Source organism: Panthera leo, chromosome A3, assembly GCF_018350215.1.
Source record: "Panthera leo isolate Ple1 chromosome A3, P.leo_Ple1_pat1.1, whole genome shotgun sequence".
Taxonomy (NCBI): Eukaryota; Metazoa; Chordata; class Mammalia; order Carnivora; family Felidae; genus Panthera; species Panthera leo.
The window spans coordinates 137,489,112-137,505,396 of NC_056681.1; the positions used below are offsets into that span (position 1 = coordinate 137,489,112).

Genomic DNA, 16,285 nt, shown 5'->3' on the forward strand with positions numbered 1-16,285 from the left:
TCTGTGTCTCCCCGTCTCTCTGCCCCTCCTCTGCTAGTACTCTGTCTCTCTCTGTCTCAAAAATAAATAAACGTTAATAAAGAAAGAATAAACTTAAAAAGATTTTTTTAATAAAATAAATTTTAAAAAAGAACGGAAGCAGGGTGAGGGTGAGTGCTCCCGAGCACGTGTGCACTTTGTCAGTATCCGTGTGGTCAGAAGGGACTAACTCTGCCTGTATGTTGAAACTGTGCAGTTAAAAGAAATAGGGAAGCTGCTGATAAACGCTATCGGACGGAAGGGGAGGAGTTACCCCCGTCAGCCTCCACGATGAGCCTAGGGAAAGCGGGTCCACCGAGCAAGGTCGGCAGAGAGGGGGTGAAGGAAGCAGGCGAACACGCCAGCATGGCACCGGGGCTGTGGCGTGTGCCCGAGCCAGCCGCGCCCCATCGGCCTGACGCCAGGACTGGAGTCTCCATCGTTGGGCCAACGTGTTGTCCCCAGAGTGTCTCTGACAAAAATGCAAATGTGTCACATGGCGGAGAAAAGAAGTCAGCTCCCTCCTGCCACAACACAGCAGAAACCACCCATGAAGGACGGTGCCCTGGGAGGGAAAGGCGCTCGGGAGCACACAGGAGAAGGATGTCCCAAAGAGAAAGGGCAGAAAGCAAGGGTGCAGAGACAGTCACCCCAAATAGAAGCCTGTCTCCCTACACATCAGAAGACGATACAGTTCCAAGCAGAATCAAGGAGGGGCGCCCGGGTGGCTCAGTGGGTTAAGCGTCTGACTCTTGATTTTGGGTCAGGTCGTGATCTCACTGGTTCATGAGATCGAGCCCTGAGTCAGGCTCTGTGCTGACAGCGTGGAGCCTGCTTGGGATTCTCTCTCTGGCCCTCTCCCGCTCTCTCTCCCTCACTCTCTCTTTAAATAAATAAATAAACTTTTTTAAAAAAACAGAATCTAGGGGCGCCTGGGTGGCTCAGTTGGTTAAGCGGCCGACTTCGGCCCAGGTCATTATCTCGCGGTCCGTGAGTTCGAGCCCCGCGTCGGGCTCTGTGCTGACCGCTCAGAGCCTGGAGCCTGTTTCAGATTCTGTGTCTCCCTCTCTCTGACCCTCCCCCGTTCATGCTTTGTCTCTGTCTCAAAAATAAATAAACATTAAAAAAATTTTTTTTAAAAAGCAGAATCCATGAAATAGAAAACAGAACAAAGAAATGGAGAAACACAATGAAACCAGAAGTTGGTTCTTTGAGAAGATTGATCAAATTGATAAAACCGAACAGACTTGGCAAGAAAATACAGAGGAGACACAAATGACCAGGAATGGCAGGAATGAGGGAGGTCACGTCACCAGAGGCCACAGATATTAGTTGGATAAGAGAACAACTTCATGCCAGTGGACAAATTAAATGGACAATTCAAAGACACAGGCTAGCAAAGTTTACTCAAGAAATAGACAATCTGAGGAGCCCTCTATCACCTCAGGCAGTTGGATTTGTAGTTAAAAACCTTCCCACAAAGACAACTCCTGGCCCAGCTGGCTCCACTGGTAAATTCTACCAAACACTTAAGGAAGAAACAATACAAAACCAGAGAAAAACATTGCAAGGATTTAAAAAACTACAGACCAACATCCCTCCACGAACATAGTTGCAGATATTCCAAACAAAATTTTAGCAAATAAAATCCAACAATAAAGAAAAAGGACAAAATTTCATGAGTGAGATTTGTCCCAGGAATGCAAGGTTGAGTTAATATTTGAAAATCCATCAGGGTGCCTGGGTGGCTCCGTCGGTTAAGTGTCCGACTTTGGATCAGGTCATGATCTGACCATGAGTTTGAGCCTCACATCGGGCTCTGGGCTGACAGCTCGGAGCCTGGAGCTGCTTCGGATTCTGTGTCTCCCTCTCTCTCTGCCCCTCCCCTGCTCACAATCTGTCTCTCTCTCTCTCTCTCTGTGTGTGTCTCAAAAATAAATAAACATTAAAAATATATAAAATAAAATATAAAATAAAATAAAATAAAACAAAATAAAATAAAATAAAATAATGACAAAGCAGAATGACTCAAAGATCTGCCGATAGCAGTAGCTTAAATAATTATGATAGATTCACACGATGAAATTATTAAAACATGTTGCAGAAGACCATTTACTGAATGAGATAATGGTCACAAAATATAGTAAATAAAAAGCAGATTAGAAAATAGTGAGCATTGATGGATCCTAATTCTGCAGACATATATACACATATGTACGCATGTACTGTGTATGTGTGTGCTTCTGTGTATACCTACTTGCTACGGGTGCGTAAAAAAGCACCTGGAAACAGACATGACAAAGTCAGAGCGCTGACCTTTGAGGGGTATTGTGGATGACCCCCGTTCTCTTCATGGAGTTATCTGCACAGCTTCTTGGCACTTTTTCTCAGTAAGGACTCCTTTCATAATCAGATTTTTTTTTATGAAAAAGTGTATACTCCTAAAGAAAAATTACAGAACTCTTTGGGGCGACTACAGTCCCATTGGTGTGAGGACACAGAGGTCCCCACTCCAGAGCACTTGCTATCAGGCACCTCGCCTAACATTTCTGATCAAAGCCTCCTCAGCTGGAAAGCAAGGGGGGCTGACAACATAACCCAGAAGCTGCCTTCCTGTCCTCCAGGGCTAACTGCTCGTTCTAATCACAGCGCCGAAATGCACTCAGGGTACGCGTAGACTGAACTTGAGGGGAACTTTTCAGAATTGTTGCTTACGCCCCGTGCCTGCCCCACCTGGAGATGGGAAAGCAAGTGCCTGGGTGTTAAGAATAATCATACACCATGCCCACTCTGTTTATTAAGGTGGCCCTGACATTCAGTCACTGCTGGAATTGTTTCTTTTTTTTTTTTTTAACTTTATTCATTTTTGAGAGACAGAGCATGAGCGGGGAAGGGACAAAGAGAGAGGGAGACACAGAATCGGAAGCAGGCTCCAGGCTCTGAGCTGTCAGCACAGAGCCCGATGCGGGGCTCGAACCCACGAACTGCAAGATCATGACCTGAGCCGAAGTCGGACACTCAACCGACTGAGCCAGCCAGGCGCCCCTGGAGTTGTTTCTTATTGGAGACTTGCCCGCCTGCCCTTGGCAAGTTACAGTAGAAGGTGGGGACATACGACCTGACTCATCGCACTGCCCTGAAATGCAGACTCTGAGGAGACAGCTAAATGCTCTGCAGGCTGGTGCTGGAGCTCCAGGGCTGTCCTTTACCAGAACTCGGCTGCAGATTCAAGGGCACACTGAAACCCTGCTTCTCTAAACTGTGGAGGAAGAGGGCCAGCACTGATCTCTTTCTGGAACATTATGCATATTTCACCATTCGGTCCTCACACAGGTTCAAGGAGGAGAAAACAAGAATACCAAACCCGGAGGCACCAGGGTGGCTCAGGACGAAGTGCCCAACTCTCGATCTCATCTCAGGTCACGATCTCACGGTGCGTGGGATCGAGCCCTGCATCAGGCTCTGTGCTGGCAACACGGAGCGTGCTTGGGATTCTCTCTCTCCCTCTCTCTCTGCCCCTCCCCTGCTCTCTCTCTCTCTCTCTCAAAAATAAGCATTAAAAAAAAAAAGAATACCAAAAGCACCACTTAGAGAATAATCTCAAAAATCTCCTCTTTGAAATACCCAACAAAATGACAAGTCGATTTTTTAAGAAAATTTTATATATTATATTATTAAATATATGATTCATATTTATACCATATATGATATATAAGAAATATAATATTATGTATATTATATAGTAATAATATATAGTAAATATATTATTATATTTACATATTATATTATATAACATTCTAAATCATATTATAGTCTAAATATCAGCAGGATATCTTGCTTAAAACTTAGCAATTTTTGTGGCTTATTTTAAAAGGTGGAACTCTTATTTTTTTTATTTTTTTAACATTTATTCGTTTTTGAGAGATGAGAGAGACAGAGCACGAGCAGGGGAGGGGCAGAGAGAGAGGGAGATACAGAATCCGAAGCCGGCTCCAGACTCTGAGCTGTCAGCCCAGCACAGAGCTCGACACGGGGCTCGAACCCGTGAACCACGAGATCATGACCTGAGCTCAGGTCCGACACTTAACGGACTGAGCCAGCCAAGTGCCCCAAAAGCTGGATCTCTTTTATACATATTAAATGGAGTTTTTGTTTTTGTTTTTGTTTTTGGCTAAGAACCAGGTGATGTGAACAGAGCGAGAGAAGTTTCCACACTACAGAGCTTTCAAATGTGTATCAAGCACAAAAATGTTGAGAACTTGGGGCAAATCTTTAAATTGAGCATTATAATTAGCTTCAACGTTATGTAAATTAAAATAGCTTTTCCTGACACCCATCTTTCCAAGTCCCCCGTAACAAAAGAAAAGTGAAAAGTTTCAGTAAATAATTGCACAGTGTGTCACAGACGACTATCTTTCTAACCGTGGTCTTAGGGTATTTTTACTGACTTCCGTCACGTTAGTTACTTAGGGGCTTCGACAGGTATGACAACCCCGCACAGTGGATTCGGGTTTCCAGAGCAACGGGCCTTTAGAGGCATTCCCTACAAAATGCTAGTCTTCTAAAAGTGACATTATTCAACAGTGACATTCGGAGTTTTCCCGGACCATCCAATTTATCCCACCGTTAGTCATTAGCACCGAACACTTACTTCCTTCAACTTGCTCATCTTTCCAGGTTTCCTGGGAACTATATGAATATAACTGCAAAAGAAGAAAGAAAAACCTAATTAGAAAGTAAATAATTTAGGGGGGAAATGTGAGCCTCTTCAGAGAGGACTCCTTCTCAGCACTCGGACCTGCAAATCCACAGCAACTTGAAACTAAAGTCAAGAGTGCCACAGTCTTCCGTCGACATAGAACAGCAGTGTCACGGTGGGACATTATGGACGGTGTCCCACTGGCTGCCATCGGCATGGCCCATGGGACACTGTCACCTAAATGGCACTCTCCTATAACGTTATTAATCAAAAAGGGACCCGAGCCATCATTTATTCCACTTTCTTTTCTACCAGGTCATGGAAGGGCCCAGAAATGAGCTCATCAGAGTCCCACAGATTGGCCAGAGTCAGAGCGGAGTCCCCCCCGCCCTTGCAGCTCATCACCACCTGCACTGTCCCCTCCTGTCACACAGAATTACATCCCTGTCCCCATTCTGCCCAACAGTGAACACTGGAAAAAGCCACCAGAAGAGCACGGGTGAGAGTCCGGCTAATACAATTCCTGGCACTTGGGGACTTTTGGAGAGGCCTCTATATGCCTCAAAAATAGAACAGATGTTTTTTCATGATAATAAATAACTTAATTTTGTATCTTTCAAGGTTTCTTCCTGATTAAAAAAAAATTACATTTGAGTTTGCTGCTGTTTTTGACAGTTTTACAAGATTCAGAGAAGTGTTGCCTACATTGGCAGCTGGAAGGAAAAAGGAAGTAAGAAATACTCAGTAGAGCCCAGAGTCACAAGCCAGGTGCCCACAGAGGCCAGACGGGCAGTGAGGACGCTTGCCCAGGGCAGCATCCGGGGGGAGGGGGGCGCTGCAGGGCGCAAGGACCCCTCCCGTCCAGGGTGAACACCTCCCACAGCCCCAGGGCACAGTTTCCACACGACAATGCGGACAACTAAAAACTTAGTCCTTCCGAACAGTCAAATCCTCCATTTTTTTCCAATTAAACTAAAACTCTATACTATTCCATGAACTCCCTCATTACAAAATGTCCAGCCAATTCACATCTTTGAAAACTGTGATCCAAACTAAACAAGGCAGCGCTCGCCCCAACCCCCACCACCTCCGCCGGCCCTTCCGTGAGTTCTTCCGGTTTTAAGACCCCACATTCCGTGTTTGATTGTGAACATCAATCCCCAAACGAGACAACTTATTGCATCAGTAAATGGAAACAAAAAGCAAAAATAAATGCGGAGACACTAAGGCGTCAAAAGATCCAGCAAAGAACGTAAAATGCTGTTTGTTTCCATGCTGCATCCCAAAGGACGCACAAATAGAACAGAAAGAGGGGCTAAGTACTTCCTCAGAGACCCAGTGGACCGGAGCCTCCAGGCCGGGCGCTTGGAGAAGGCGTTGGTCGGGTGTGGGTTCCCCCTCTGCCCCGGGGTGGGCAGCAGGGGGCAGGCACCTGGCGTAGAGACTGGACGTTCGCGTGCAGCACCCTCCTTGCTGCTTCCAGAGAATAAAGGGAAGGAGGAAGCCGGCCACGAGAGTCAGGCCAGGCATCTGCAGGTGCTGCGTCCATAACATTCTCGCAGCACCACTCGGGATGCGACGCCACGCCGGATGTGAGCTAAGCCCATTTCAGCGGTGAGGACACCATCCCCAGCAAGCTTATTCCATGTGCGCAATGCTACTGAGATAAGGAAAGGCCAGGATGCACTTCGACCCGGTTCAACCTTCTTCTGTCCCTGAGACCACGTTCCTGCTCCTCTGTCCTGTTCCTGCCGCCTGCTATCCCCAGCGTCCAAATGGGTGGCAAGGAGACACGAGGAAAGTTGGGGTGCAGGCAAACTACGATAGCGTTATCAAAAGGGCCTTTGCCTCGTACCTCAACTGCAAACTCATAAGGCAAAGAGAGACCATTCCTGGGGCAATCCAAATCCTTCGGGGTCTCCCCCAAACTTGTGCACACACCCATGCACACGCACAATGCCCTGGTTTACAGTTTGTGTGTGTGTGAAGACGGCTTTCTCCTCAAAAAGAATCATGAGTTCTAAGCTTTACAGGACGTCTTTAATGTTTAGCCTATAATATTTTGTTCTATGGAAGAAAAAATCGTGTTCTTCATCTCAGATTCATTCACTCCAGAAAATGTGAGAGATGCTTGAGTAATGATTGGATTTTATATCCACCTAGATCTGATGGGGTTTGTCTCTTCAGAGTAGCGTTCTGCAGCCGTTGTTTCTAGAAGAGCCCCAGGATGGCTGATACGTCATCAGGTCTCACCGCAAAGTTCACTTGCCCGTGACACAGTCAGAAGATTATTTGCTGGAGAAAATTAATTTTAATTGCTCACTGGCTCAGTAATTACAGGATATAAACTCCAACCAGCGCCAGCCTACCAATACCAGCAGAAATCAAGCCAAAATATTTCCCAGAGCTGCATTCACCCGCGTCTGGGTGCTGATTTCATGATTCCTTGAGCTAAATGGTGGTGGAGACGGTGAAGTCTAAACGTCACTCCGTGATCATCGTCACATGCAAATGGCACCCATCCACGCGCAGCCCCGAAGCCACACGGATGACGCCAGACAGCCGAGGCTTTGGCCACATGACAGCCCCCGTCCGTCCTCTGCTCTCCCATCACTGGACCGGACCACGCTGCCTCCTTCCCGGAAAACAACAACAAACACTAAGTGATCGGGGAAGAGAAACGCCTCAACGTCTCCATATTTTGGCCACGTGTCCGAAGAATTTCAGACGCATCATGCAAGTTTCCCTACCGAAGCAGGGGTCTAACAAGGTCTCTTAGAAAACGTCTGGCCCCACAAGACAGAACAGAGAGGAGCACGCGCTGAACAAGTTCCGGGCATGTTCACCTGTGCTGCCCCTGCCCCAGCGTCCTTCCTCTTCAGCTTACAGGAAAGACACGTGATTTTCGCCAGGAATTGTTTGGGCGGGAACGTTAAGTGCTTTTCATTATACGTGCATTGAAAAGGACTCTAAAGTCAATTTTAGTAGGAATATGTTCTTCTCTTGTTGGAAAGCAACACTGAATAAGGATTCTGGTAGGAAATCGGAATTCAGCACATGCAGTGTCTAAGCCTGTTTGGGCTGTGGTAGCAGAGATACCCCAGACCCAGTGGCTTAAACAACAAACATTTATTCCTCACGGTTCTGGAGGCTGGGAGGCTGGGATCAGGTACCAGTGTGAGTGGGTTCCAGTAGGGACCCTCTTCCTACTCCATAAATGGCTGCCTTCTTGCTGGGTCCTCACGTGGTGGAAAGGGTAAGGCGCTCTCTGGGGTCCCTTTCGTAAGGACATGAATCCCCTTCGTGACCGTTTCACTGCCATGACCTACTCAGCTCCCAAAGGCCCTACCTCCGAATAACCACACAGGGGATTAGGTTTCAACGTATAAATTTCAGGAAGACACAATAATTCCATTTACGGCCCAGTTAGAGTTATATATAACCTCATATGTAACTAACCCTGAAAAACATCATCACAAAATCAAACATCTACAAAGGGCTATCTGTGTTCTTGTCAGCGAGTCCTCCCACACAACAGGATTATCACCGTAATAAATTCAAATCTAAAACGTCGTGGCATTAATCCAATACCTCTCGGCAATTCGGGTGTCTGTGGATTAAGATTTTCCTTCAAAAACAAGAGGAGGTTAAATTTGCATCTTTGCAATGCCGTTAAGAATTCGGATCACAGGTCAGCTTCCTCATAAAATTACACTATCTGGGCGGTCCCCCCAAACTCCCATGACTGGCTGAATTTGGGGTGTCTCTGGGCAGAGAGCACTGTCGGCACGTGGAGAAGGAGCACGGGAGCCCTCTCCGGAGAATCTCACCTTCACCTCAGCCCTCCAGGAGGTTCCTCAAACAAAATCCACGTAAAAGGAGTCACTTGCAGTCCGAAAGTAAACGAACAAGGAGGTTACTATCTCAGCTGAGAGAAACCAGCTGAAATAACAGAAAACAGAAACAGGTTTCCAAGACCAGCATCACGGACGCAGAAAGACAGTATTTCAAGAACAGCCAAGCCTGACGGTACATGCAGGACCAAGGACACTGAAGAATGACACAGATTATTGAAAAAGAACCAGACAGAAGTTTATTTATTTATCTATCTATCTATTTATTTACTTTTAAAGTTTATTTTTATTTATTCTGAAAGAGAGATAGAGAGCAAGCAGGGGAGGGGCAGAGAGAGGAAGACAGAATCCCAAGCAGGCGCTGAGCCATCAGCACGGAGCCCAGTGTGGGGCTCGATCCCATGACCCGTGAGATCATGACCCGAGCCGAAATCAAGAGTCAGACGCTTAACTGACCCAACCACCCAGGTGCCCCAGATAGAATTTTTAGGAATAAAAAAAGTAAACAATTTAAGTTGAAAACCCAGTGAACAGGTTGACAGCATTTTATACCCAGCAGAAAAATTAGCCAAAAGATCTGTGTGATCTGTGTGAGGTACCTAAGTGCAGCACAAAAGGTAAAAGGGAGAAATTCAGGACCGAGTGGAGGACTCTTGGAGGTTACTGTCAATCAGAAAGGCCAACCCACATGGACCCTGACACAGAAAACACAGAGAGCATAAGACAGAGGCATCCTCTGAAGACAAAATGGCTGATGAAAGTTACCACACCAGACTCATGAGAATTCAATCAATCTGCACTGGGACGTACCATTTAAACACAATACACTGAGGTCAAAGAAAATGAATTTTAAGCAGCCAGAAAAGATAAAATATTACTTTCAAATACACAAATAATGATAGCAGACTTCTCATCAGCAAACTCGAAGTCAGAAGACAATAGAAAACCACCTTCCGTGGCCTGAAGGACACTGCTATCCACAGGAACACAGGATCATACGTCCAATAAAAATACACATGAAGAACAAGGGCCAGAAGGCTCCCCCCCCCCGCCCCCCGGGAACCATGGGCTAAGCAACTCTGATCAACCTGTCCACTAAAAACTAATAAAATGAAAACATCTTCTTGAAACATAAGACATCTAACAGGATAACATCTGAGGAATCACCAGGCCAAGATCCAGGAAATAAAGGGAATCCAAAGACGTGAGCTTGATCCCTGGGGCCACTTTAGCCCAGGGGTTACTGTTGACCATGGACAGAGATGTTGAACCACATCCTGGACAGGCTGTGTGGCCAACAGGCAGAAGTACATGCTCAGGACACAGCAGAGGCCGTGGCTGCTTCTGAACTACCCCTCTTTGTGAACCGGGACCCCAATGGGGTCCATCCTGTCTCCCAGCCACGTGGGCGGCCCAAAGCATCTCACATTCTGAAGCTGTATGAAGGTACTCCCAAACCTTCCCGAGCAGGTATCTGGCCAAAGCCCACAACAATCAGCTTTGGCCAAAGAGAAAATCACCCTAGACTTCAAATTATTTCTGCAAATGAGTTTTGAAAGTCACGTCCAGCACAGACAGACAAATAGGCAGACAGAGAGAGAAGACAGCATAACAGAGAACCAGCAGTAACAACATACTTTGGAGCTTCAGCCTGGCTCCCTCCTGGATCACTCCTGCTGGGAAGACCGGGCGGTAAGTCACCTATGGAGAGGCTCCCACAAGGATGAAGCTTCCTGCCTCAGCACCAGGAAGCACCCGCCCCAGTCAGGCCTTCAGATGACGGCAGTCAGCATGCTGATTGCAACCCCACGAGCGCCTCTGAGCCAGAACCACTCAGATAAGCTGCTCTTGAATCCCCGATCACAGGGACTGCACGATAATAAAGCTGTTTTAAGCCAATAGGCTTGGAGTGATTGGTTATGCAGCAACAGATAGCTAATGCACCCTCCTAGAGAGAATCTTACCTGTACGCACCGGAAGACATGGAAAAGAATGTTTACAACAGTGTTGTTTATTTTAGCATAAAATTAAGAGCAACCCAAATTATCCATCAATAGATCGGACAAGTAAGGATGTTTTAGTCGATGCAAAGAACATGGCAGTAAAAGTGATTGCCCTACAGCTACACTACTGACGTGAATGAGTCTCACGGCACATTATCGTGTGAAAAAGCACCAACAGAAAAGTATGTACAATGTAATTGCATTTATATAAAGTACACAACCATAAAATGTTGAAAAATCTGTCCTTTGGGAATGAATTTTTGTAAAAGGATGATTATTACAAAATAGTGATTACCAGTGGAAAAAAGGCTGGAGGTGACAGGTTTTAAAATACTGGCCATGCTCTTTCTTAATCCACACTGTGGTTTACACAGAGTTTTACTTAAACTGTACACAGAATTGTATCCACTCCTGTATGAACTGTGCACAGAAGTGTATACATTCCTGTATCTACAGTACCTTTCACAGTACAAGGAATGGGGTCAGCAGCAGTGTAAATAAAGACAATATATCTCTGAAAGGCAGACACAGGAAAGAGGTCAGGAGCTCACAGAGGAGGAGAAACAACTTTCCCCACTTGCATTTTGTAAAGGAAGCCTTTTCGGAGGTCCTGAGCCTAAAACAGAATCTGTCACAGTGGTGACCCCTTTCTCTTCTTCTGTGCCGACTTGTTTCTTATGTCCCCCAAAACAGACATTGCAAAAGCTCTCACAGCCTGTGCAGCCCCCGACACTACGCCGTGGCAAGAAGAGAACAGGAGCTTGACTCTCACGTTGCAAAGACATTTGTATGATGACAGGTAGAAAGAAAGTTTAGAGAAACTGCTGAGGGGACTGGAGTACCCTCGAGAAGAAAACAGAACTGTGCTGTATCACCCTGGATGCAATAAGATCTCAGAGATTGTGACGGGAGTCAGGGGCTCCACAAAAACGAATCAAACGGACGTCTTGGGCAGACACCATCCAGTGCAACTAACAAGCTGAATATGGCCAATTTCCTGCGTGTGCCCACAGGCACATCTCCCCAGGACAATTTATGCCCCTCCCAGCCCCCGTCCCGATCTCAGCAGACACTGGGGAGGGGATTTCTTTGCTGCCCACGGACTTTCACTGAGTCTGTACACAGTGTGTGCCGGGATTCCGGAGGTCACGGGCACAACGCGTGTCCTCTGCAGGGTCACAGTCTAGCAAGAGACACCGCCAGGAGACGCATGGATTACACGGCTTAGCAAGAGCCTTCCTAGGAGAGTGAGTGAGCCTCCGGGCAGGCAGAACACCAGGCTGGGGCAAGACATGCAGGGGCTGACTGAGGGCTGGTTCCTGCCTCCCAACCTGCTTCCCCCGACTTCCTGGGCGTGGCTAACTCCCTTTATTCTTCCAGATCCTTGGGCCAAGGTGGCCTTTCCAGAGAGGCCTGCCCTCTTGGCCACAGCCGGCCCAATCCTCGTCCCCACGTCCCTTCTGACTCTAACGGAAGACGTGCTGACAGGAGGTGAACGCCAGCCCTTCCCGTGGCCAGCGGGGTAGAGCGGGCTGTGAGCACAGGTGGGCTGAAGGCACAGGTGGGCTATGGGCACAGGTGGGCTGTGGGCACAGGGGGGCTGAGGGCACAGGTGGGCTGTGGGCACAGGTGGGCTGAGGGCACAGGTGGGCTGTGGGCACAGGTGGGCTGAGGGCACAGGTGGGCTGAGGGCACAGGTGGGTTGAGGGCACAGGTGGACTGTGAGCACAGGTGGGTTGAGGGCACAGGTGGGCTGTGGGCACAGGTGGGCTGTGGGCACAGGTGGGTTGAGGGCACAGGTGGGCTATGGGCACAGGTGGGCTGTGGGCACAGGTGGGTTGAGGGCACAGGTGGGTTGAGGGCACAGGTGGGCTATGGGCACAGGTGGGCTGTGGGCACAGGGGGGCTGAGGGCACAGGTGGGCTATGGGCACAGGTGGGCTGAGGGCACAGGTGGGCTGAGGGCACAGGGGGGCTGTGGGCACAGGTGGGCTGAGGGCACAGGTGGGCTGAGGGCACAGGTGGGCTATGGGCACAGGTGGGCTGAGGGCACAGGTGGGCTATGGGCACAGGTGGGCTGAGGGCACAGGTGGGCTGAGGGCACAGGTGGGCTGTGGGCACAGGTGGGTTGAGGGCACAGGTGGGCTGTGGGCACAGGTGGGCTATGGGCACAGGTGGGCTGAGGGCACAGGTGGGCTGTGGGCACAGGTGGGCTGTGGGCACAGGTGGGTTGAGGGCACAGGTGGGCTGTGGGCACAGGTGGGCTGTGGGCACAGGTGGGCTGAGGGCACAGGTGGGCTATGGGCACAGGTGGGCTGAGGGCACAGGTGGGCTGTGGGCACAGGTGGGCTGTGGGCACAGGGGGGCTGAGGGCACAGGTGGGCTGTGGGCACAGGTGGGCTGAGGGCACAGGTGGGCTGTGGGCACAGGTGGGCTGAGGGCACAGGTGGGCTGTGGGCACAGGTGGGTTGAGGGCACAGGTGGGCTGTGGGCACAGGTGGGCTGAGGGCACAGGTGGGCTGTGGGCACAGGTGGGCTGAGGGCACAGGTTGGCTGTGGGCACAGGTGGGCTGTGGGCACAGGTGGGCTGAGGGCACAGGTGGGCTGTGGGCACAGGTGGGTTGAGGGCACAGGTGGACTGTGAGCACAGGTGGGCTGTGGGCACAGGTGGGCTGAGGGCACAGGTGGGCTATGGGCACAGGTGGGTTGAGGGCACAGGTGGGCTGTGGGCACAGGTGGGCTGAGGGCACAGGTGGGCTATGGGCACAGGTGGGCTGAGGGCACAGGTGGGCTGAGGGCACAGGTGGGCTGTGGGCACAGGTGGGTTGAGGGCACAGGTGGGCTATGGGCACAGGTGGGCTGTAGGCACAGGTGGGCTGAGGGCACAGGTGGGCTGAGGGCACAGGTGGGCTGTGGGCACAGGTGGGTTGAGGGCACATGTGGGTTGAGGGCACAGGTGGGCTGTGGGCACAGGTGGGCTGAGGGCACAGGTGGGCTATGGGCACAGGTGGGCTGTGGGCACAGGTGGGCTGAGGGCACAGGTGGGCTGTGGGCACAAGTGGGTTGAGGGCACAGGTGGGCTGTGGGCACAGGTGGGTTGAGGGCACAGGTGGGCTGTGGGCACAGGTGGGTTAAGGCACAGGTGGGCTGTGAGCACAGGTGTGTTGAGGGCACAGGTGGGCTGTGGGCACAGGTGGGCTGAGGGCACAGGTGGGCTTAGCGCCCATTGGGCCATGGGCACAGGTGGGCTGAGGGCACAGGTGGGCTGTGGGCACAGGTGGGCTATGGGCACAGGTGGGCTGTGGGCACAGGTGGGCTGAGGGCACAGGTGGGCTGTGGGCACAGGTGGGTTGAGGGCACAGGTGGGCTGTGGGCACAGGTGGGCTGAGGGCACAGGTAGGCTGTGGGCACAGGTGGCTGAGGGCACAGGTTGGCTGTGGGCACAGGTGGGCTGTGGGCACAGGTGGGCTGAGGGCACAGGTGGGCTGTGGGCACAGGTGGGTTGAGGGCACAGGTGGACTGTGAGCACAGGTGGGCTGTGGGCACAGGTGGGCTGAGGGCACAGGTGGGCTATGGGCACAGGTGGGTTGAGGGCACAGGTGGTCTGTGAGCATAGGTGGGTTGAGGGCACAGGTGGGCTGTGGGCACAGGTGGGCTGAGGGCACAGGTGGGCTTAGCGCCCAGGTGGGCCATGGGCACAGGTGGGCTGAGGGCACAGGTGGGCTGTGGGCACAGGTGGGTTGAGGGCACAGGTGGGCTGTGGGCACCGGTGGGCTGAGGGCACAGGTGGGCTGTGGGCACAGGTGGGTTGAGGGCACAGGTGGGCTGTGGGCACAGGTGGGCTGAGGGCACAGGTGGGCTGTGGGCACAGGTGGGTTGAGGGCACAGGTGGACTGTGAGCACAGGTGGGTTGAGGGCACAGGTGGGCTGAGGGCACAGGTGGGCTTAGCGCCCAGGTAGGCTGAGGGCACAGGTGGGCTGTGGGCACAGGGGGGCTGAGGGCACAGGTGGGCTGTGGGCACAGGTGGGTTGAGGGCACAGGTGGGCTGAGGGCACAGGTGGGCTGAGGGTACAGGTGGGCTATGGGCACAGGTGGGCTGAGGGCACAGGTGGGTTGAGGGCACAGGTGGGCTGAGGGCACAGGTGGGCTGAGGGTACAGGTGGGCTATGGGCACAGGTGGGCTGTGGGCACAGGTGGGTTGAGGGCACAGGTGGGCTGTGGGCACAGGTGGGCTATGGGCACAGGTGGGCTGAGGGCACAGGTGGGCTGAGCGCCCAGGTGGGCTGAGGGCACAGGTGGGCTGAGGGCACAGGTGGGCTGTGGGCACAGGTGGGTTGAGGGCACAGGTGGGTTGAGGGCACAGGTGGGCTGTGGGCACAGGTGGGCTGAGGGCACAGGTGGGCTATGGGCACAGGTGGGCTGAGGGCACAGGTGGGCTGAGGGCACAGGTGGGTTGAGGGCACAGGTGGGCTGAGGGCACAGGTGGGCTATGGGCACAGGTGGGTTGAGGGCACAGGTGGGCTGTGGGCACAGGTGGGCTGAGGGCACAGGTGGGCTGAGGGCACAGGTGGGCTGTGGGCACAGATGCGCGGGGAGCACCGACGAACTCGCCGGGTCACCGCGCGGGGATGGCGACAGGTGCACCGCGGCTGTCGGCGGGCCACCGCGCGGAGGGCAGCCAGCCGCGCAGGGAAGGGGCGCCGCACTCACTCGAGCTTCTTGAAGGGCTCGCGGCCGGCCGCCACATACTTGCCGCCCGCCTGCAGCGCCTGCAGCTCGCGCACCGGGCGCCCGCGTGTGGGCGTGAAGAGGCGCCGCACGCCGAACGGCACGTCCACCTGCTCAGTCAGCTGCTCCAGCAGCGCCTCGAAGGTGGGCACGCGGCGCCGCGGCACCACCAACCTCCGGCCCACGGAGAACGCGTCCCCGTTGCGGTACACCAGAATTGTCTTGGCCGGCGTCGTGTCCACCAGCACGTGCGACCTGCGCGTGCCCATGGCCCCGCCGTCGAAGGGCCACCGGCCACCGCCCGCTGCGCTCCAGCCGCGGGGCACCCAGGGCGTGGGCGCGGGGACCGCGGGGCGGCTCCCCGCCGGTGCTGACGCGACCCGGCGATTGTGACCTCCTGCCTGCCACCTGCTGTCGGGAGGGAAGCCGGCGGGGGGGGGGAGGGGCGGGGGGGGGGCAGGGGGAGGAGGGAAATGTGAGGGGGCATCGGAGAGGTGGGGGGATGGGGGGCAGGGAGTAGGAACAGTGAGGGGGCATCCGAGAAGTGGGGGGTGGGGGTGTAGGGGGGCAGGGAGTGGGAACAGGTGAGGGGGCATCCAAGAGGTGGGGGGGTGGGGGAGGCAGGGAGTGGGAACAGGTGAGGGGGCATCCGAGAGGTGGGGGGGGGTGGGGGAGGCAGGGAGTGGGAACAGGTGAGGGGGCATCCGAGAGGTGGGGGGGGTGGGGAGCAGGGAGTGGGAACAGGTGAGGGGGCATCCGAGAGGCGGGGGGTGGGAGGGGTAGAGGGGCAGGGAGTGAGAACAGGTGAGGGGGCATCCGAGAGGTGGGGGGGGGTGGGGGAGGCAGGGAGTGGGAACAGGTGAGGGGGCGTCCGAGAGGTGGGGGGGTGGGGGGGCAGGAAGTGGGAACCGGTGAGGGGGCATCCGAGAGGTGGGGGGGGTGGGGAGCAGGGAGTGGGAACAGGTGAGGGGGCATCCAAGAGG

At 52.8% G+C, this 16,285-nt stretch overlaps 1 protein-coding gene across 11 annotated transcripts in view; it reads right to left on the reverse strand.

Moving 5' to 3' along the window:
* Positions 1–15,676, reverse strand: part of DCDC2C (doublecortin domain containing 2C) — a 111,660-nt gene extending 95,984 nt beyond the window's left edge. For 6 of the 11 annotated variants that reach the window (XM_042933752.1, XM_042933755.1, XM_042933754.1 and 3 more), the window contains exons 1-2: positions 15,285–15,673; positions 4,670–4,721 (exon numbers count right to left, since the gene is read on the reverse strand). In XM_042933752.1, the coding sequence (XP_042789686.1) occupies positions 4,670–4,721; positions 15,285–15,571 (339 nt within the window). In that variant the 5' untranslated portion in view covers positions 15,572–15,673. Of the gene's footprint in view, positions 1–4,669; positions 4,722–15,284 lie in introns of all 11 variants that reach the window. The other 5 variants (XM_042933760.1, XM_042933757.1, XM_042933759.1 and 2 more) reach the window with 1 other exon arrangement.
* Positions 15,677–16,285: the final 609 nt, after the last annotated feature.